Genomic DNA, 20,727 nt, shown 5'->3' with positions numbered 1-20,727 from the left:
TAGAGAAGCGAAATGACTAAGGTTTTTCAATTTCATGGTCATTTTGATATGCTAAATGGTGCCAAGAGAGTTAGTGGAAAATTAGCAGAGTTCAAATCCCCATGGAACATGGAAATTGCAGTTAAAATAGTGCTGCTAAATATTAGTAATTAGTAAAAATTATTTTAAAGTGTAGTATTTTGATTAGCTGCAAACTCCTCTCACTTCGTGTCAGTGTTATGCACAGAACTGACTACACATAGGACAGTTAAGCCCCTCACCTGTGCAAACCCCTTGGGCATCCATGGGTAATAACCATGAAACATACAGGGTAGTACACTAAATAAAAGGAGAACTGTTATTAATGAAACAAGACTGATATCTTCTAATAAACATGGTAGACCCAAAGACACAGTGGCCACAGCTCTCTTGTTCTGTCACTCCCTCTGGCCTGAGTTCCACTGCATTTCTTAGCATTATTTGGTTGTCACCCATTCCTTAATGGACTTGTGTTAAAATAGGGCCCTGTCTTACCCTGCTCCTGCTTATTCAAGCTCACTGCATCCATTGGCTTTCTTATTCAGTAGCAGTCTATCAGAGCCTGTCAGGACCAGAGAGCACGCAGCAACTCCTCTTCCCCCAGCCTTTCTGCAGAGGGAGCAGGGGCTGGGCCAAGTGCTTTCTTCAGGGCTTTTCTCATAGCATGTACATCCTTGTGATTTAGGTATGTAGAGCACATGGAGTGGCTGCAGTGGTCCTTCATTCCAGGAAACCTCATTCTGCAGTTGTGGACTTGACCCTCAGGAAGGTTCCACCTTCTCTCCCGTCCCTCTCTTATTGTAGAAAGTCCCACAGCATGAGAAGAGCAAAGCACCTAGTCTGGCAGGAGGATTAGTCAACAGCCTGATAAGGTGCCCCTGAAAGACCAAGGATTTGCTTGTATTGCCATTTTGAAATAATGAACTGAGCCACAGAACAATTGACTTCTATAAAACTGGGCTTTCCTGAGGACGCTTATTGCTGAAGGTCCACCAGAGTACTCAGGTGTTTATCTCCAAGCCATGCCATTGCAAAGTGACCCTGAAACATACCTGTGCTGGGTCACAGTCTGTCCAAGGCCATACGGGCTATTTATGGTCATCCCACAGGATGTATTCCTGCCATCTGAGCCCAGCCAAGTCCCTTTAGAGTAAGATCATTCATTATTGCATTCATACATCTCACTGTGGAAGAAGTAACAGTATCAGAAATAGTATGCTGTAGAAACTTCGGTTGCCTCCTTACATAGCATTGTTACTGTTAAAATTATTGGATGTATTTCTTTTATAAATATCAGTTGATGTGGGTCTTGGTACAGCCAATGATCAGATGATAGGGAGAGACTGGTGTATTAGACAATTATGATGGGGTCGGTGTATGTGGCCAAGAACACACCGAATATCCTGTGCCACCCCATGGTGTGGTGTATCACAGAGCCAGGCTCCTTCTGCACAAGCCTGCAGGTTCACAGACATCCACAGAAAAGCTGGCGGGCAAATGGCGAAAATTGGTTCTCAGTCCTAAACATCTCTTTCATGCCGTTGATGCACAAGCTGCAAGAAGGAGTATTGCTTTTAGGATACACAGCAACAGTACGTTTGTGAAATCTCAACTGATCTAAAACACTTCCGGTTGAAGCTATATTGAAAAAGCAACAAAAGACTGTGGGTTATCAATACACCGTAACTAAAACTATGTGAAACTTCAGATGGGAAGGCCAGCTGTGTAGGACAAAGAAAGTAGCGACAGATATCTCTTTTAAACCAGTTTTGGAAAGTGAATTGAATTTGCACAGGTCAGTTCATTCCTGGCACTTCTAAACTTCTCAATATTTGACTGTGTGATTATAATCATTTCTAATACAGCTTTCTGGGTGTAGTTTTTCAAGTCACAAAAAAGACAGAAATCCCACAGTGTATTGACACACTGTATTGACAGCCCCATGGCTCATTAGCAGGGCTGTATACCAAGATGCACAATGCAGCAAGCCAGAGATGCCTTCAAGTCAGCGTTTCCCCTACCACATTCAAGTCAGGCTGTTCCTGCTCTGGTCATGCAAACCCTGGGTGGCCAAAAGGTCATTTCACTCCATGCCTGCCTATACTGAGCCACAGCTGCCACTGATGGCCACCAGGACCTTTGCCCATCAGCCAGTCAAGTGGCCTCCTCGGCACGGTAGATATGCAGGCTGGTGACCACAGGCAAGCTGTAGCTCCTTCACTGTCCTTCAGTATTTAAAACTTGACCAAGCAGAACAAATTTGCTTATGGAAAACAAAAAGCAAATCCCTGACACAACATCTGTCCCTCTTGCCAAATTTCAAATCCCTACTCCAAAGCAGGGGTGTGCTAGAGCTGTTCAGTGAAAAGGTCACCAGAAACGCTTGGTGTGGTGTGAAACAGATTCTCCTGCCCCTGCCTCTTGCACTGGCTGCCAGGAGCTGGCCAAACCAGTCTGGATGAATCTTTCCCTCAAAAAAGTCAGCTTGAGGCAGACATCCAGCATGGAAAAATCACCTCAAAAAATCTGACAAAGCTTTAGTTGACTGAAAATGGGACCATATAATGGGATGTGTTGAATAACTTGAGAAGCAAGTAACCCTACCAGCACTGCCTATCATACAGCTGTCTGTAAAGGGCGTACAAATGCCCATTTTTAGTGCTGTTCCAGCTGCGGCATGTTCACCCAGCCTTAAAATTATGGCAGTAGTATCTCTGACTGTCTGTCATCTGCCTCCTGCCAGCACAAGCCACTTTACTTAGGCACAGTCACAGGCAGCCATGCCCTGGATGTCCACTGTATCAAACCTTAAGCTAAAACTACAAGGAAAAAGAAAAACAACCTTGTCTCCTGAATCCATAAGCAGTCCAAATAAGAACACAAGGGAGTGCTCTGTAGTGGCAGTAGTGTTTCTGGCAGCTCCTTGCAAGCTTCACATGGCCCCTAGGGCCCAGATCACCTCTGGGCAGGTAAAGGGCCCAGCTGAACTGGGGAAACTTGAGTGATCTGCTTTTGCTTTCCCAGGCACCTTCCAAGAGATGCTGTCAACTGAGCCCTCACTCCCATTGCTCTTGAAGTGCCATAAAAACATGTCTTGCTAATTTTTTTGTGTGTGTGTCTCTCTGACAGTTGTAATTGCTTTTTAAATCCCTCTCCTACTTTGGTTTCTCCTTTTATATCCATTCTACCAGCCATTACTACCAAGAGCAGACTCACCACTGTCTTTACTACAACTCACAGCCAGGGGCTCTTAGGGGTACATCTTTCTACTGCAAAATTAGATTTCTGGTGCAAGCAAGGCTTTGTGCAGCTGTGTTAGCCATCCTGGCACCGACAGGTCAATGGCTTCAATATGGTAGGAAGCTTCCTGAGAGCCTCAAGGATGGTGAGGGAGGAGGTCTGGCCTTGCCAGGGTGAAACAGAAGATGGTAGATGGTGTGACAAGGCCCTGGCTGAGGTGCCCACTGTAGTCTTGGCCTGGATCACAGTAAAAAGATTGAATCTTATGAGCAACACAGCTGAGACAGCTCCTGATCTCAGCATAGTTGTATCTAGAGTGTGACTCAGTTTGCCCAGACCTCAAAATAATTCATCCCACATCTGCAGTCTTGGTGAATCAACAGCAGGGATGTCCAGGAGGGCAGAGTGTTTTGTGCATCAAGGACCAAAGAGACTCCTGCTGAAGATGATGGGAAAGCTCTTGTGTAAAGGTGGACCCGGGGGCGGAAGGGAATACTAATAAAGGTGGTGCTGACTGACCAAAACAGACAGAGACAGAAAAGCCCAAGGGAGGCTGGCACAAGAAAATCTAAATTATTGCTCAGTAGAAGGGAATGGGAATGTTTGATTTGATTTTAAAAATGAACAGCAAATGGTTGGAGAAATGGGGATGTGTTTGGCGGCTTGTTGCAAGACTGGGATTTACTGCCACAGGAGATTGCCAAGATATTCAGGAGGTCAGAAAAATGCATGGGTATTTATATCGGTTGTGGGTATGGGTTACCTCATTTGAGATAGTAATGCAAAATAGATATACACCGGAGTTCTTCAGGGGACAAGACAAATGCCTAAGGTTAGGAAATGTTTTTCCTATAGGCAAGTGATAATTGGTTGTTCAGCGCTCCTTGTTGTGGTTTTATGGCACTCGGCAGTCGGGTACCTTCAGAGACAAGACAGGGGAGCAGACAAGCTGGGATCCCGGTCCAAGGCAGCAATCCCTGCATTCCCGTGTCCTGCTGTGTGAGAAAGCATGTGAGGAATGATAATTCCCCTTGGACGTGTGACCCAAATTGCAGCAGGAATTTGCATTCCTGGTTCCTGCTTCCATTTCACCTCTCCTCCCCATGCAGAGCAACACCTGCAAGCGCATTTATCTCCCTTGCTGAGAGCACAAGTTCTATGATATTTCAGAAGAATTAAGAAGAGTATCCACAAAAGAAACCAAAAAGTAAAAAAGAGTCAAAAATATGTCAATGTAACATGTGAATTTATCCACACAAAACAAACTTGGTAAAAGAAAAATCAACTGTCCCTTTAAAATATGACATTAAGTTTCTCAAATCACAGCCCTTAATCAGGAGTAATACTTGAAGAGGAACAAAGAGAATTTATGATGAAAAATCAGGACAGTTGAGCGCTAGGCTCAGCGGGACTAACTGCATGACAATATGGATAAGAATGATAATTGCATTAGTTTAGCCTGAAATGACTGGCCAGAGCTGGTTTTTTTTTGGTCAGCTGGATTTTTGTAATGTCTTCATGTACTTTTTAAGCAAACTTGGAAGAATTACAACTAGATTAGGGCATATCCATCTATTCTCTTAAGGGAACAGAATTACAGAAATTCATCCTAAAAATGTCTTGGAGCTCTTTGAAATGCATGGGCTTGTGTTGGTCCAACCAAGGGTCTCTTTTTGGACCATTAAAGACAAGACTAACAGGAGGAGGTGATGAAAATTAGAAGATGTGGGATGACCCCAATCCTGGCTCCCTCTGCCAGCTCTATGCAGCCGGGACCTCCTGTAGCACCTGGTGGGGACAGATAGGGGTTGTGGGGCACTGTGGGGCTGCAGACAGGGGGGAGGTAGCACCCATTTGCCTCTTGCCTGTATCTAGGACACTTGTTCCACCACTGAGCCCTGCTTTGGTGGGACAGGAAACTGCATGCAGTGGGAGCCCAAAGCAGGGAACATGAGCGATGTGAAGGAAACGTGAGCATTGGAGAAAGTTGCTGAAAGCCTGGTGCTGCCCCACATGCAGAATCAACAGTGTGGGCAGTGTTATGTGTCTTGGTGGGTCCAGAAAGTCGGCAAGATGGCAGCTGTGAGGGCAGGAGCAGTGAGCCCTGTGGCACAGGCAGCACTAGCAGGCAGCAGAGTCAAGGGCTTCTTCAGCCCCCAAGTCCATCTGTGACTCTGTGCAAAGGGCAATAAGTTAAATTCACCTGCACTGCACAAAATAACCAGGACAAAAATCTCCAGGCTTGATTCCTCCTTCAGCAGCCCCACAGCCCCCATCTCCACTCAGTGCCTGGCAGGCAGGACACCCCCATGCAGCCTCTCAAAGGAGCGCTGCTGAGCCCCAGCCCAGTACCAGGGAGCAGGCTCAGGATATCAGTTTGTAACACCCTGGCTCCAGAGCAAAACACAGGAGAGGCATTTTCTGGCCCTGTCGAGTGAAGTGGGCTGCCCCACAGGCAGCTAGCCCTGCTTGCAACACCACTGGCCCCTTTCAGTGGCTGCTTTTATTCGCCTTCCTCCAGGGCTTAAATAAACAAGAAGCAGGTTAAAAACAAACTCTTGGCCCTGGCCCCTTCCTGAGCTGGCTGTTCTATCGCTGCTTCCTGCCCCACACACAAGCTTCCTCCTCCCAAGGAAAGAGGCACTGGCCTTCAGCTGCCCATGGTGGGAGAGAAGGAGTCTACCTGGCTTTGATATCCATGCCAGGCTCGCCCTGAGTTCGTCGCTGGGGGCTCAGAGGGGCTGGCTGTCCCATCTCCTTGGCGCCAGGGCACGGGGATGCTGGGCTTTGATGCCAGCCACACTTGATGGGGCTTCTGTCTTGCCCTGTGCTTGGGACAGACGCTGTGCACCACTACAGTGTCCTCACTGAGGGGGGATTTTTTTGCAGTCATAACCTGTAAGGAACATAAAAACATCTTGAAAAAGTCCATGAGCTCCAGAGATTTTGCTTTCGGTAACTGCAGTGCATCCTGTGCTCCAGCAGAGCTCCTCCATCGCTGTGACAAAGGGACTTCAGGAGATCGCCCCCACCTGAGGTCACCATGTGGTGACAGCTGGGCATGACTCCTGGGGAGGTCAAAATGCTTCATGTGCATGAATTTGCCTCACAGCACCTTTTCTACTCCTGCCATTTGAAACACACAGAAACAGATAAAAAGATGCCAAGTCACGTGGCGAGAGGCTGCATTAGGCAGCACTCAGCTTCTCCTGCCCCTGGCTCTGCACCTTTTTGGCTAGGCCCAAAGGTTTTTTTGCAGCAGAGTGTCTGAGGTTTACTTTTCTGTGCGTATTAAAGGGCTTTATGCCCATCATACTTCTGCTAAAGCATGCCACTGTCTGGTGTTGGCAATATGATCTAGGGCTTTAAACTGTTACAGATAAGTTATGTGACATTTTCCATTTAAATTTAAATGGATCATACTAAACTTGAAAGAAGCTGATAGCTGCACGTTCATTTTATTTCATTCTATTTCCCCTTTATGACCAATTTTACCCTAATAATCAAAGTGTTGATTATAGATCCCTAAGGCACCACAGGGCATGCAGAACCAAGCTGGAAAGGGCCACCAGCTTCTACATCATAAGGGCTTCAGCAGCCAGCAGCACAAGCAGGGTGACAAACAGCAACAACACATCGAGGTGGGTTTTTTTCCCTCTCTCTGCTGAGAAAGAGTTTGATTCTCAGCTGTCCCAAACTCTACAGACATGGAGCTGTAGATCTGAAATCTGACTGGCTGTTGGCTTCACTGCATCGAGATGCATCTGAGTGCTCTGAGGAGACTCTTCCAGTGGGCAGGCCCAGAAAGGAAGCTAAAAACCAGTTTACCCGAGTGAGGGAACTGCTACTGCTGCCCCTTTGCTCTGCTTATCCCCACAGAAGCTGGGGAGATACTGTCCCACTGTAGGCACTTGCCATGAAACCACTGCCAGCGCCCAGCTCCTGTCCCATCCTGCAGAGCAAGTGTTATGGGATGGTCAAACCCTAGGGGCTCCCCAGCACAGAGCTGCATTGTTTTTGGCTACACCAAGAAAAGGTTTGTGCTTAAAACCAAAATAGAAAATGAAATATCATATTAACCCACATAAAAGGGCAAGTAATAATAAAAATGCAAGCTCGCTTTTTGGGTTGAGCAGTGGAGCCTGCCTGGTTGTGCTGGGAGATGAGTTACATGGGGATGACTTTTTTGTACAACAGGAGCCTGGGTCTTGCTCTTTTGCGATGGGACTGAGCCCCCAACTCAGCCCCCTCCTTTGTTGTGCACGAGCTCTAAATGACTAGGCTCTAATAAAACCAAGCCAAACAGAATGAGGGAAAATCATTCAAGAAGTGATGAGTGACACATTCTTACTTATCTGTAATTACCCTATATGCTGCAGCAAGGTATTTTCCTATCACTAATCTGAAACATTTTTGCTCCCCTTTCTCAGTTTTCCTGCTCCTTGATTTATTTCTAGACAGCCACTTGCAGCACACTCTCCAGGTGCATTCAGGATTTCTGGAGTCTCTCTTTTCATGACTACTTTTGCAATTACAGAAGAGTGGAGGAAGAGTGAGACCCAGAAATTTTCTTTTCCAATTTGTTTTTACACAGAGCATTTTCTAATGGGCAGCACTGGACTTTGTTTCAGGACCCCACTGTACCGTGTATCACCGTAAATATCCAGGCCAGTACTACAGGCAGGTACAGGCAATTACATGGCAAGTCCTACAATGTTGCTCTAGGTTTGTTCTTTCTAAGAATCTCTCCCTGTTTTTTATAAGACTGTAAGATATCCCAGATATCCACTTTTTTTTTAAAAAAAAAAAAAAAAAAGCTATCTAACTATATGTATATATATTTGGACCATGTGTCTCTATGCGTGATCCAAAACCCTTTGTTCCTCTCCTGAAACTCTACAAAATGTCATGCTGGAGCCCTAAGGTTTTCACCAGAATAATGAAGAAGGACTTTGCTGCTCCTGAGGCGTGTGAAAGCACTGGGATGTGCTGGGTTGTACCACTTGATGCAGTTCCGAGGAGGAGTCCAGTTGACTACAAGCCTGCATAAAAACATTCCACCAACCCTTCAGGCTGTGGTCACATGGAGATGTTTTAGGGATCCCAGCCACCTCACAGATCTGTTGAAATGTTCTGGATGCAGTGTTTCTCCCTTGAGCATTGGGCAATCCTGCCATACCTCCTAGGACTTGGAGGGAGACGATGTCTTTCACTTGGACATCTGGCACTAGTGTCCTAACAGACAAGCTTCGGGGCATTTTGTGAAATAGTCTGCAGCTCCCAGAATCTACTTCAGACAGAAACACAAGAACATCAGGCAATGCAGTCCATTAATGAAATGACTCTGTCAGACATTACTTCATGGTGTCTCTGTGTGTTTCTGTGGTACCATTATTTGCAATAGGGGCATTAATCTGCACACATTCTCAATGACCTTCCTGAATCTTGCCCAGTAGAATTGTTCCCTTAGCTTAGCTAAGTTTGTTTTTGTTTTTGGTTTTTGTTTGTTTGTTTGTTTTGTTTTTTAAATGTATAGACATTCAGGACAGTTCAAAACATTTGCCAGTTTTAAAACAATAATCTAGAACCTCCCACTCCAGTCATCACTGAAAAGAGTTCTCCACAGGTTGTTTCCATGCACTGTAACTTTGATGCAGTATTTCATCTTTAACTCCAAACTTTCTCACCATGAACAGAATTCTTTTCCCTTGGTACTCCAAGGATACACATTGTTGTACTCCAGAAGCATACCTTGTTTCAGGACAACTGGGTTTCCCAGCTCACTTTCTAGCTACAGAGATGCTTTCTGTGAAGCACCTTCTGACACAGGCTGGTTTGGGAGCCCATGTTCCCTCTCTGGCATCGCCCTTCCTCAGTCCCCTTGGGTGAACTAGAAGCATTTACACACCTTCAACTTGTAATAGAGGAAACAAGCATCTCCTTCTCCGCATCCATCCTGTTTAAGAATCATTGACATTGCTTGCATTTAGCCCCAGAGCTGCTGCCTGGCCTAGGCATCACTGCTACTCTGTTTGTGCCCTTATGTGTAGTTCAATGTGCAGCGGCAAAGCTGACATTTTTCTTTATGCTTGGGCAAACTGCAATTGGGATTCCTAAGCCCACAGAGTGAGCTATAGTGGGGATGCACAGTTTGCCCTTACTATGATGTTCCTCCTGTGCAAATACTAACACAACTTATCTGCAAATTGAACCACTGGGAAAAATTGCACTAGTTGAAACTGCTAAAACTCTTTCTGTTGGCCACTGAAATGCTCTCCCTCTGTCACCCTACCTGTGCAAGCGTTTTGCAATGTTAACAAATCTACAAACAAACCTTCTGTAACAGGAGCAGAGTCCTACCAACCTGTACCTCAGTGAGTGGCTGGGGAGAGGGCCAGCTCCACAAAGTCTCAGGGCTTTCTTTGTTTCAGTGGAAATTCCCCATCACCAGCTGTGTGGCAGAGGTAACTTACGGGCTTTTGGAACAGCTCCCTTTTCTTTTGGGACCAGTTACAGGCTGCCAGCCTTGAACTTATCACCAGCCATGTGTAACTGCACCTACCACTTCTTGTTCAAAGGTCTCAGCATGCAGCCATAAATAGCAAAAATGCAACAGACCTCTTGAAAGGCTGAGGCCATTCAAGGCCTCCTGATGGCGTGGTGTGACATACCTTCCCCACCAGCCTCTGCAGCAGAGCTGGTGTGTTACATAAGGCCCAACCATCACTGGAGCACCAGATGATCAGGCTTTGCTGAGAAAGCAATTTTCCTCATCCTCCAGCTCCACTTTTGCTGCCAATGCACAGCTTTGAGGTGCATTGCGAGTGACCAAGCTGAACCCAAGGGTTCACGGACACAGCTTCTTGGCAGTGACTGCAGAAGGGGAGTTGTGTGTGGGGGGGGGGGGCGGGGGGGGGTTGTTTTACTTGTTCCTGGTTGCTGCTCCTGCAAAACTCCCAGCAGACAGATGGGGATTGCTTCTGTTTCACACCCACAGGCCCCAGGTCTCCAGGCAGGTTTCAGACCTCCCACCAGCCAGGGTTGGAAGTGGCCTCAGGCTGGAGCCACCTTTAATTTTACTGCCCCAGGAGGCAGGGCAGCTTTTAACTGCAGCCCGGCTACCTGCAAACGGTTTGCTTCACTTGAGACACATCTTTAAAGGGAATTTCCAAACTGACAGCACAGTTCCTGGTGTTTATCATGCAGTTACACCCACACGGTTCTGAGGACTGGCCTGCCCCCTATCACACCTGACTTTCTGCTCCAGTGCCTCTGTTTCGTTGATCTGACTTTCCCAGGTTTGGATGTGTCTGTGCTCTCCTGTCACCACCATTCCTCTTGAGCTGATCAGCTTGGTCAGTGGTAGCCCAAATACCACTCCAGCTTGCCTGGTCTGGTAGAGTTTGGGCCGTTTCTAATATCACCCAGGCCATGGGGTTCCATGGCCTAGGACTGCCTCAGTGACCAACCTCCCTCATGTAGTTTGTTTTGTTTTGTTTTGAATTGGTTTTGAAAAGTAGTGGGCCCTGATCGCTGCCCCTCCAGGCTGGCTGTAACCCCATTGCCGCAGCTGGCTGGGCGTCCTGCTCTCACCCAGTGCTGCAGAGGCCTTGCTGCACCTTGTGCCTCCTCCCAGCCCACCACCTGCCCTCAGTCAGGTTGTTTTATTTCTGCTTCAGAATTCAGCTGTGTATCTGCACGGCTGCCGTCTCCCTCGTTTTACATTCTTCAGGTATGCATGGCAGTCTGAAATGGAAAGTTCTCTCCTTCCTCTCGTTACTAGCTTCGCTGACAGGCCTGCCGGTGACTGACCAACCTCTCACCAGTGTCTGTTTCCTGGCCTCATGCTCTGCTGCAACCAATGATTTAAGCACCTTGGCAAACTCCTCTGCTTCTCACAGTGTCTTTGGCTTCCCATTAAACACATTAAGAGATATCACTTCTGGCTCAGGAAGTCTCTACACCATGGGCCCCTGGGACCTGGGGGACAGGGCTGGGGAGCTTTCCTTGCACGCAGACACTGCTCAGTCACTCCTCCCTAGGCATCTCCTGATGGACACCAGGACAGCCAGTCCTCTTTTTTGACCCAGTTTTCGTCTGCTCTCATTTTTTTTTTTCCCTGGTCTCCATTTGGTCATCCCAAAAGTGAAAATCTGCGCATAGGCTGATGTCCAATTTACCCCCAAAGTCCTTGTTAATTCCTTCATGAATACGGTGCTCCTAGGCACTGTATCTCGAAGGCATTCATTCCCTTACACTGTGGTTATTGACTGACTTGAATAAACCTCCGAAATGGAGTCTCCTCAGAGGGCAGCTTTTGCAATGACTCAGCTGGGACAGGCACTCTGATTCCTTCCTCCTAGGCTGAAAATGGTGGCAAGCATTTGGGATCAGTGGTTCTCTAGCTAGCCCTTGTCTTCAGCAGGAGGCTGTTTTTGCCCTGTGGTGACCTGCAAACCTCTGATTTCCTTTTCCGAGTGATTTTTCAGCTTCTTAACTCTTTGCTGTGGTTCGTCTCAGCTTGTAAATTGGTCAAAGCTTTTCTTCTGCTGCTTATTTTCTGAAAAACATTCTTTTCCGTGATGGTCATGCTGCTGATCACCTCTTTGATCCCTCTTGCCATTTTAAACTGGGACTCTTCCAGGAGAATTTTGTACTCTCCCTAGACACTGAAGCCTTTTATCCTCGTCTGCAGGTGACCTCTTATAAACCTCTCTTAGAAGTTTCCAGATGTTGCTTGAACTTCTCTTGCAAGGCCTCCAGCTGTCTCAGATCATGTTTTGCATCTTTTGATCATTTTCAATTTCCATTCCCACCCGGTTTTAGAGGAATCCCACAATCAGGATTTCTCCTCCTGGAAGCTAAGTCTCGCTCCGGACGTTGTTGCTGTAATTTGAACATTTGCAGGTTGTCCCAGAGAGGATGAAGCTGGCAGAGATGCTCCAGGTGTTCCACGAGGAGGTGCTCCAGAAGTGCTCCCCCCTGATCCCTTGTATCAGTTAGGGAAAGCAGGCACCCCACAAGCTCCCCCCTCCTCCCCCAGCCCCAAAATTCCCCATCCCGAGGGATCTGGGCCGCAGCTCTCCCCCCTCTCCCAGCGGCAGCGGCTCAGACCTCTCCCCCCAAACACCTCCAGACGTGCGGCGCCCAGTTTATTTTTAGCCCGTTTTCGTGGCACTGGCAACGTGAAAATGCCATAAGGCTGCCGGGGAAGGAGCTGCACCAGCCTGCAGTGCCGCTTGCTTCCCGGCCGGGAGAAGAGGCTGCAGCCTGCGGCCCCTCTGCGGAGCCCTCCCCGCTCCCGGCCCCTCGTGCAGCCCCTGCGTGAAAAAATCACGAGTCACGCGTGCGTGTGCCCGTGTGTCACCCCGTCTGTCTGTCTGCCCGTCTGTCTGTCTGCCTGCGTGCGTGCTGCTGCCATTTCCCGGCGGGCACCTCCCCGCCCGCCGCCCCCCCCGCACGGCCCGGGCCCCGCACGTTGCGGCACGGCCGGGGGGAGCGGGGGGCACGGGGGGCAGCGACACGAGCACACGGGCACCGGGGGGCCGCGGGGCGGCGGCGGTGGGAGGTCGGGTCACGTTGGCGGCCCTGTGCGCGGCGTGAGGAGGGATTATGTGCGGCGGGGGGGGGATGGCAGCAGCGATGGGAACAGGGGAAAGGCACGCTTGAAAAGGAAAGGGAAAATAACAGAAGTGTAAATAATAAAAAATGAAATAAAAGGAAGTAAAAATAATAAAATAAAATAAAATTAAAAAATAAAATAATGCAAGAAAACAATGCAATGCAATAAAATAATGCGATAAAATAAAATAATGCAATAAAAACAAAACCCTCCAAAATTTAAAAAAAAAAAAAAACATTAAAACATCAAAACGCAGGGCCGAAGCGCGGCGGCAGAGGTACGCAGGGGAAGCCGGCCTCTCGCAGGGCGGCCCCGGGGGCCGGCGGCGGGGACCCCCCCCCGTCCCCTCCCCTCCCCTCCGCAGCCCGCCGGGGGCTCCCCCCTCCCCGCCCCCCCTTCCCCGGGCCCCGCCCCAGGCCCCGCCTCCCCGCCCTCCCGGCGCGCGCCGCACGTGAGCCGGGTGCGGGGCTGGCTGGCGGCGCGCGTGCCCCGCGGGCAGGCTGGGCTCGGCGCGGCGCGGCGGGCGTGTGAGCGGCCAGCGGGAGCGAGGCGGGCAAGGGGAGCGGCGGAGGCAGCGGGGGGGGCAGAGCCGTGCCGAGCCGCGCCGCGCCGAGCCGAGCCGAGCCGAGCCGAGCCGAGCCGTGCTATCGCATACTTTGGCCGCTGCACGGGAGAGCGGGGCCGGAGGCTGCATGTGCACAGAGCCACCCGCGGATCTGCAGGGACCGCTCGCAGCATCCCACGGCTTCGACCGAGAGCAGCGACGAGACAGAGGCCGCCGCCAGCCATGGACGAAGGAATCCCCCGCCTGCCGGAGCGGCAGCTCCTGGAGCACAGGGATTTTCTGGGGTAAGGCGCCGGCACGCTGCCTCCCGGCTTGGCTCGGCTCGGCGCGGCTCCCGCGGGACGCGCTGCAGGGCGCCGGGGGCAGAGCCGGCCGCCGTGCCCGGCTCCGCTCGCCCGGTCGGGGTCTCTGGCTCCCGCCGCCGCCGCAGGACCTTTGTGTTTTTCTGCAGGCTGGACTATCCGTCCCTGTACATGTGCAAGCCCAAAAGAGGCATGAAGAGGGACGAGAGCAAGGTAAGAGGAAGTTTTCCGGGGCTGCCCGAATTTCTCGGCGCGGCTTCGCCCCCCGGAGCATCCCCGCCGCCGGCGCTTGCCACTGTCCCTGGGGGGGCGGCGGTGGCCGGCGTGACACTTGTTTTGCTTTCGGTCGGCGTGCCCCTACCGCCCGGCTTCTCCGGGTTTTGCTCCCTAGGAGACATACAAGCTGCCGCACAGGCTGATAGAGAAGAAGAGGCGAGACAGGATTAACGAGTGCATCGCCCAGCTGAAGGACCTGCTGCCCGAGCATCTGAAGCTGACGGTGAGTAGTGGGACTGCCCCTGCGTGGGGTGCGGGTGGGCTGCAGGCACCCCGACCCTCAGCTCGGGGGCCGCCGTCCCTGAGCCATGGGCACACCACAGGCTGTCGAGCCGACGCCTCCCCCCTCTGTCCCTGCAGACGCTGGGACACCTGGAGAAAGCAGTGGTGCTGGAGCTGACTTTGAAACACCTGAAGGCGCTGACAGCCTTGACGGAGCAGCAGCACCAGAAGATCGTCGCCTTGCAGAGCGGTAAGTGGGCCCTGGGGGGAGGCGCAGAGCCGGGCAGCCCAGGACGAGCAAACACCATCCCCTCTCGGCTTTCCCCGCAGGGGAGCGGTCCATGAAGTCTCCCGTGCAGGCCGACCTGGATGCTTTCCACTCGGGCTTCCAGACGTGCGCCAAGGAAGTGCTGCAGTACCTCTCCCGCTTCGAGAGCTGGACCCCCCGCGAGCAGCGATGCGCCCAGCTCCTCGGCCACCTGCACTCCATCTCCTCGCAGTTCCTCGCCGGCTCCCAGCTCCTGTCCCCGCCGCCGGGCCCCCTCACCAAGGGATCCTCCTCCTCTTCTTCCTCCCCGCCCGCCCCCCCCTGCCACAAGCCGGAGGGCCAGGCTAACTGCGTGCCCGTCATCCAGCGGACTCACGCCGCCGAGCTCAGCGCCGAGACCGACACGGACACGGACAGCGGCTACGGCGGCGAGGCCGAGGGGCGCTGCGAGCGGGGCCAAGCCCCGGCTGCGGGGGCGCCGGGGGCGCTGCCCGGCCTGGCCATCAAGCAGGAGCCGTCGGGGGACGAGGCGCCCCCCGCGCCCAAGCGCCTGAAGCCGGACCGCGGCGGCAGCCCCCTGCCCGTCCCGCCGGGGCTGGCTGCGAGGGGCGCCGAGGCCGCGGCGGCGGCGCTGGTGAGACCCGAGGCCGCGCTGCTGGGCTCGCTGATGGCCCTGGGGGCGGGCGGCGCCGGGGGGGGGCCCTTCGGACAGCCGGCCGCCCCCTTCTGCCTGCCCTTCTACTTCATATCGCCCTCCGCCGCCGCCGCCTACGTGCAGCCCTTCCTGGATAAAGGCAGCCTGGAGAAATATCTCTACCCCGCCGCCCCCATCCCGCTCCTCTACCCCGGCATCCCGGCGCAGGCGGCCGCCGCCGCAGCCGCCGCCGCCGCCGCCGCCTCCTTCCCCTGCCTCTCGTCGGTGCTCGGCCCCGCCGAGAAGGCGGCGGCCGCCGCCGGGCTGTCCCCGGCGCCCCACCTCCCTCACCCCTTCGCCGCCGCCGAGCCCGCCGACGAGCCCGAGCCCGCCGCCGACGAGGGGCCCTGAGCCGCCGCCGCCGGGCCGGGACCCGCGGCCCCGGGCACTGGAGGGCGGGGGGCGGCTGCGAGGGGTCGCCGGGGCCGGGCCGAGCCGGGCCGGGCCGGGGGAGGCGGCTCCGGGAGCGGGAGCAGGGCCCGGGAGCGGGGAATCGGCCATCCCCCCTTCCCGGGAGCCCTCGGCTCCCGCAGCGGACCGCCGAGGATAAAATTTGCTACTCAGTATTTTTGTAATGTTTGGCTTTATAAATGCGTAAATATGTTAAGGAGGAAAACAAAACAACAACAACAAAAAAAAAACACAACACACAAAAAAGGAAAAAGAAGGAAAGGAAGAAGAATAGTAAGGATACTCTTCTCTCTCTCTCTCTCTCTCTCTCTCTAAGGTAACTTAAATGTTGCACCTTATCGTGAGTGGGTTCGTACAGTGTCCCTGGGCCCCACTGAGGAACTTGCACTTGGCCGGGAGACCTGGGTGGGCTCAGGGTGAGGGCGGAGGGGCGGCGAGGCAAGGGAAGGAAGGGGAGACCCCGGCGCCTGTGGTAGCACTTTATCGGGGAGCGGCCCGTGGTCAGATGAACCCTGAGCCCCAACCTGCAGTGCCTTGAGCACCCGGGGATGCTGCGAGGTTTTGGCTCCAGCGAGTTGTGGGTGTGCAAGGGAAGGAGGGTCAGACCCATTATGTAACCTTGTGTTTACTTTTTTTTTTGGCTAGGGTATACAGGTGTGGCAAGTGCGTTTGTTCTCACCCCATCTTTATTTATGTTCCTGAGAGATTTTTCCCCCTAACCTTGCTGTATAAAATGAATGTTTCTGCACTGAACTACGAAAAGAACCCCCCCGTCCACTGCCCCCCCCGAGAAAACACAGAGCAATTCATCAGCCTGAATGCGTTTTATCCTAAATTGTGAATGGCACAAACTGAAGGCTGTAGGTAAACCCCTTGCTTTGCATTCAGAGGCGATCAGCCCACGGGGGACAAATTTCTCGTATGGGTTCTCTCCTCATCCCATTCTCAAATGTTGCTATTTCCCTTTCTGGAGACAAACCAGACGCCAGATAATCACACAGATAAAGCTTTTATAATAAGGCTTAAACCAAGACCTTGCCTAGATATTTTTAGTTTGTTGCCAAGGTAGCACTGTGAGAAATCTCACTTGAATGTTATGTAAGAGGTGAGACACAACAGTCTGACTTGGAGTGAATAAGTATCCTGGGTCTGTTAGTCAGTTTGGTGCATTTGCTGCTGCTGTTGCTACTGTTTGCCTCAAACGCTGTGTTTAAACAACGTTAAAAAAAAAATCTTACTAGCCTACAGAGTGGCTGTATGTAAATAGTTGTTAATACATCCAATTAATGATGTCTGACATGCTATTTTTGTAGGGAGAAAATATGTGTTAATGATATTTTGAGTTAAATATCTTTTGGGAGGATTTGCTGAAAAAGTTGCACTTTTGTTACAATGCTTATGCTTGATACAAGCTTATGCTGTCTTAAATTATTAAAAAAAAATAAATCCTGTCTGCAAGAAACCAGCTGTTTTAGAACAGTTTAGTATGTGATATATTAGAAATCAATCTTTATATTCAGTATTTTCCAGCACTCCATGAATTCTATTATCTAAATATTTCCACACTATTTTGTGATTAAAAAAAATTCTTACTAAGGAATAAAAACTTTAATACACAAAATGGGGTTGTCTACTAATTAAAAATCTCATGATAATACCTAATAATGGGCACACTGAGCTTCAAAACACATCATTGCGTGGCTTATGATAATCATTTAATGCCTCTTCACATTTTTAAGCTGGGTTTCAATTTGCTTGGCTTCCTTTAACTAACTTCAGCAAACTCTCAGATTCGCACGTTTCACTAAGCAACATATAAATCATACACATGGAACACGTAATTCTTCCTGGTGTTTACTTTCTTCCCCTCTTGCAAAACATTAATTGTGTCTTTTAAAATTAATATTTTACACTTCTGGTGCTGGGTGTAAGCTTTGTTTACCAAGAGCAAATGTTACAATTCACGTGACAATCTAATGGCACGAGCATCATGAACTCTGGAGGAATGATGCACATTCCTGCTTGGAAAGCACCTAGGAAAACTGAACATTTGGGTTGGGGGGGTTGGAGAGCAGTAGGGGGAATAGAGTAGTGGAAACAGGCAGGTAATTCATAGCGTGGAAATACAGCACTCCAAAGACTGACTTACACAGATTTGATATCTGAGCCGCTGATCACATTCTCTTTCAAAAATTCTTCCTATTCCAGGGAAATAAAATTAAGAAAACCCTCAAACGGTAGCCAATGTTTATGTAAGAGAGAAATATAAAGGAAGTGTTTCGCGCTCCCTCTACTGGTTCTTCAACACCAATGACTCTGTACTCACGGCCGTGCTGACAATGAATGAAGTTGGAGCACAAATGTCACAGAAAACTCCAAGACTTGTCCAGATTCCAGCAGTCCTCTGAAATGCAGAAGAAAATAATGACCGTGGTGAAAAATAAGCTCTCTTTTCTAAACTATTCAAACGGGATTGTTAAGAAACAGGTATATGCTTTTTTTTTTTTTTTTTTTTTTTTTTTTTTTTTGTGTAGAAACTATAATGAAATTAATTCCTACTAGAAAAAGATATAGAAAGGCTCTCTGCAGATGTGCATTTTCCATCAAGTGGTGGCAACAGGCCGAAGGCTGCTGCCACCTACAGCTGTTGAAGTCAGCTATTTGCGGGCTGAACTCAAAGGTTATCAAAGGTAATGGAAAAACCTGCCACTGACCACAGTTGTCTTTGGATCCTGCTCTGTGCCCTGGATTATCACAGGAGTGAACGTGAACGAGGTGCAGCTCTTCAACTCCAAACTCACCAACTACTCTACTTTGACCTGCATACTTAAACAGCTTAACTCTTGTTACTTTATGCAGGGATGAATGCACTTACATGCTCCGGCTCCTCGCAGCAGGGAGGGAATTGGCCTTACCAAGTATGAGGTCTTTCTCGCCGTTTTATTATATTCACAGAAACAGTGGAGCCACCAGCACCTCTGGAAAAAAAGGGAAAAAAAAGCAACAAGAAACCTGTACCCCTCATGAACAACTTGGAAAAAAAAAAAAGGGGGGGGGGGGGAAGGAGGAGAGAAAAAAAAAAAGAAAGAAACCTGTACCCCTCATAAACAACGCGGGTGGTTTGAAACCTGGATGCAGACCAGGCTGTATGTCTTTTTCATATTTCCAGCCTTTGGGAATATGAATCAGTTTAGATTTCATTGGGCTATAAACCAAGATCCTTATAGGGTTTTACCAATTTCAGTATTTACCATGTACAATAACAGGAAGGCTTATTTTTATTAGCCCTAGAATCAAGCATGCCAAATGACTTCACGCCAAGTTACAGTGTCAATAGTGTCTATTAAATTTTATTACATAAAACATAAAGACAAATATGTGTTCAGATAATAGCAATGCCCAACAAAAGCAAACAGTTTTTTGTTTTTTTTTTAAAGGGGGGGGAGTTGTAATTGAGACTGATAATCAACAGCTGCTGGAGGCAAAAGGCAAATGACAAGAGGGACCCTAAGAGTCAGCTTCAATTATTCAACTCCAGGCTTCCTCAGTTCCCTTTGGAGCCTAAGTCAAACTGTACGTTTCACATTTTCTCAGAGTTAAAAACAAAACAACAATGAAAAAAAAAACAACACACACACACCCCAAAAAAAATAAATGGACAACAGCCTGACAGACTTTAATATACATTCACTTCTGTGCAAGTATTAATGCTTGTTATTTCCTACACACTTTCTGTAACTCTGCCATATATGGAGCAACTCTCAGCTGTGCTTCCCGAGTGCTCAGAGCTCAGAGTGCAGGACTGGGTGCTGCATTTATTGCACACACTTGGGTACGTGCTGTATTATTTCTCATAAGCCACAAGATAAAGGCTTTAAGCTGGTAAATGTATTTTCTTAAGCAATAAACTTTGAAAACAGCTCTTATTCATCCAGTATATTATAGTGGCATGAAAGGTTCCATTATAGTGTGTTAAACAAACACAGTTGAGATTGTTAAGCCAATGGAAGGTAGTATCATGCAACTCCCACTAAAGGCAATGAAAGTTTTATTTGGAAAGACTACAGTTATGGAACTCAAATTGACTATCAGCTCTGTTTAAGAAAGGCCTGACCTACCAATTAAGTCAACGTGAGTCCTTTTCTCAAGTGTAATGGGCTTTGGAGTAGGTCCTAAGTCTCTGTTTTGGGGCTCTTTTCTTTGTTTGTTTAATTTTCACTTCTAGTCAGGGCAAACTGAATGGCTTCAACATCTAGCAAGCCCAGGGACTGTGTGCACTGCATTTCAGCACTGGTAAATTTATAGTCTGTGGGTCTCACAATGTATTTCCTTTCCTCCTCGAACATCAGCTCCTGGAGTCACATGATCTCAGCCTTCATTTGAGAAGTTTCCTGCCTGCTACTAGCACAAATGAACTTGAAAGTGTGACCTTAAAGAAAGCAAGTAACAAAAACACCATGTTTTCTTTTTTTCTCCATAGAAAAACACTTGGCTTTTTTAGAGCCATCTTCACTCAAGAAAGCGTTAATCTCTATTTACTCTCTCTGCTCATGCTGCAGTCTCTGTAGCTTGCTGCAAAACAGCCCAGAGAAGCCGGGGCCTTCACCTGCCACTTGCAGCAGCCATGCAAGCCCTGGACATGTGTGGGCCAGAGAGAACTGCCACTGTCACCTCACACTCTACACCCTTTCCATGGCTACAGGTCTCCAGGGCTGTCAGTCTGTCAGGAACACTGAACTCACTGCAGCCTTGATTACGGCTGTGCCGCAGGCTGCACGGAGCTGCCCTGCCCTGGGTTGAGCGGCGGAGCCCGTTCTGCCTCACTGCACTCACAGGGCGCCTAGCAGCACTGCACCTGCTGCTGCTGCCCTTTCCTGGGCCACGAGCGTGCCTCCTACTGGAATGGCACTCCTGCTGTGCCCCACAGGAGGCAGGTGACGCCTGGCACGGGCGAGAAGACATGCCCTTGTGTCTCCCAGAAAGCAGGCACTGTGATTTCAGGCTGCTCTCTAGGGCCAAGGGGCTGGGGACAGCTCTTTCTCCAGCATTCACAGAGGCCTGCCTTTTTATTTATTTGTTTGTTAATTTATTTTTATTACGTATTTTTAA

The 20,727-nt window shown here is 49.7% G+C and overlaps 1 protein-coding gene across 1 annotated transcript; it reads left to right on the top strand.

Annotated features, from left to right (window-relative positions):
- Window positions 1-13,337: 13,337 nt before the first annotated feature.
- On the top strand, window positions 13,338-17,083 carry BHLHE41 (basic helix-loop-helix family member e41). Its single transcript, XM_068655952.1, has 5 exons — window positions 13,338-13,729; window positions 13,897-13,960; window positions 14,139-14,246; window positions 14,384-14,495; window positions 14,576-17,083. Exons 1-5 carry the CDS (start codon window positions 13,668-13,670, stop codon window positions 15,556-15,558), a joined length of 1,329 nt encoding a protein of 442 aa, XP_068512053.1. The 5' UTR covers window positions 13,338-13,667; the 3' UTR covers window positions 15,559-17,083.
- The last annotated feature ends 3,644 nt before the right edge of the window (window positions 17,084-20,727 follow it).

The sequence above is a fragment of the Anas acuta genome, chromosome 1 (assembly GCF_963932015.1).
Source record: "Anas acuta chromosome 1, bAnaAcu1.1, whole genome shotgun sequence".
In the NCBI taxonomy this organism is placed as follows: domain Eukaryota; kingdom Metazoa; phylum Chordata; class Aves; order Anseriformes; family Anatidae; genus Anas; species Anas acuta.
The sequence above is the reverse complement of the archived record's forward strand: the minus strand, read 5'-3'. Positions and strand labels throughout refer to the sequence as shown.

Coding starts and splice junctions, on each gene's coding strand:
- BHLHE41 (XM_068655952.1), top strand. CDS start 13,668: ATGGACGAAGGAATCCCCCGCCTGCCGGAGCGGCAGCTCCTGGAGCAC. Junction 13,961..14,138: donor TGAAGAGGGACGAGAGCAAG/GTAAGAGGAAGT, acceptor TTTGCTCCCTAG/GAGACATACAAGCTGCCGCA. Junction 14,247..14,383: donor CCGAGCATCTGAAGCTGACG/GTGAGTAGTGGG, acceptor CTGTCCCTGCAG/ACGCTGGGACACCTGGAGAA.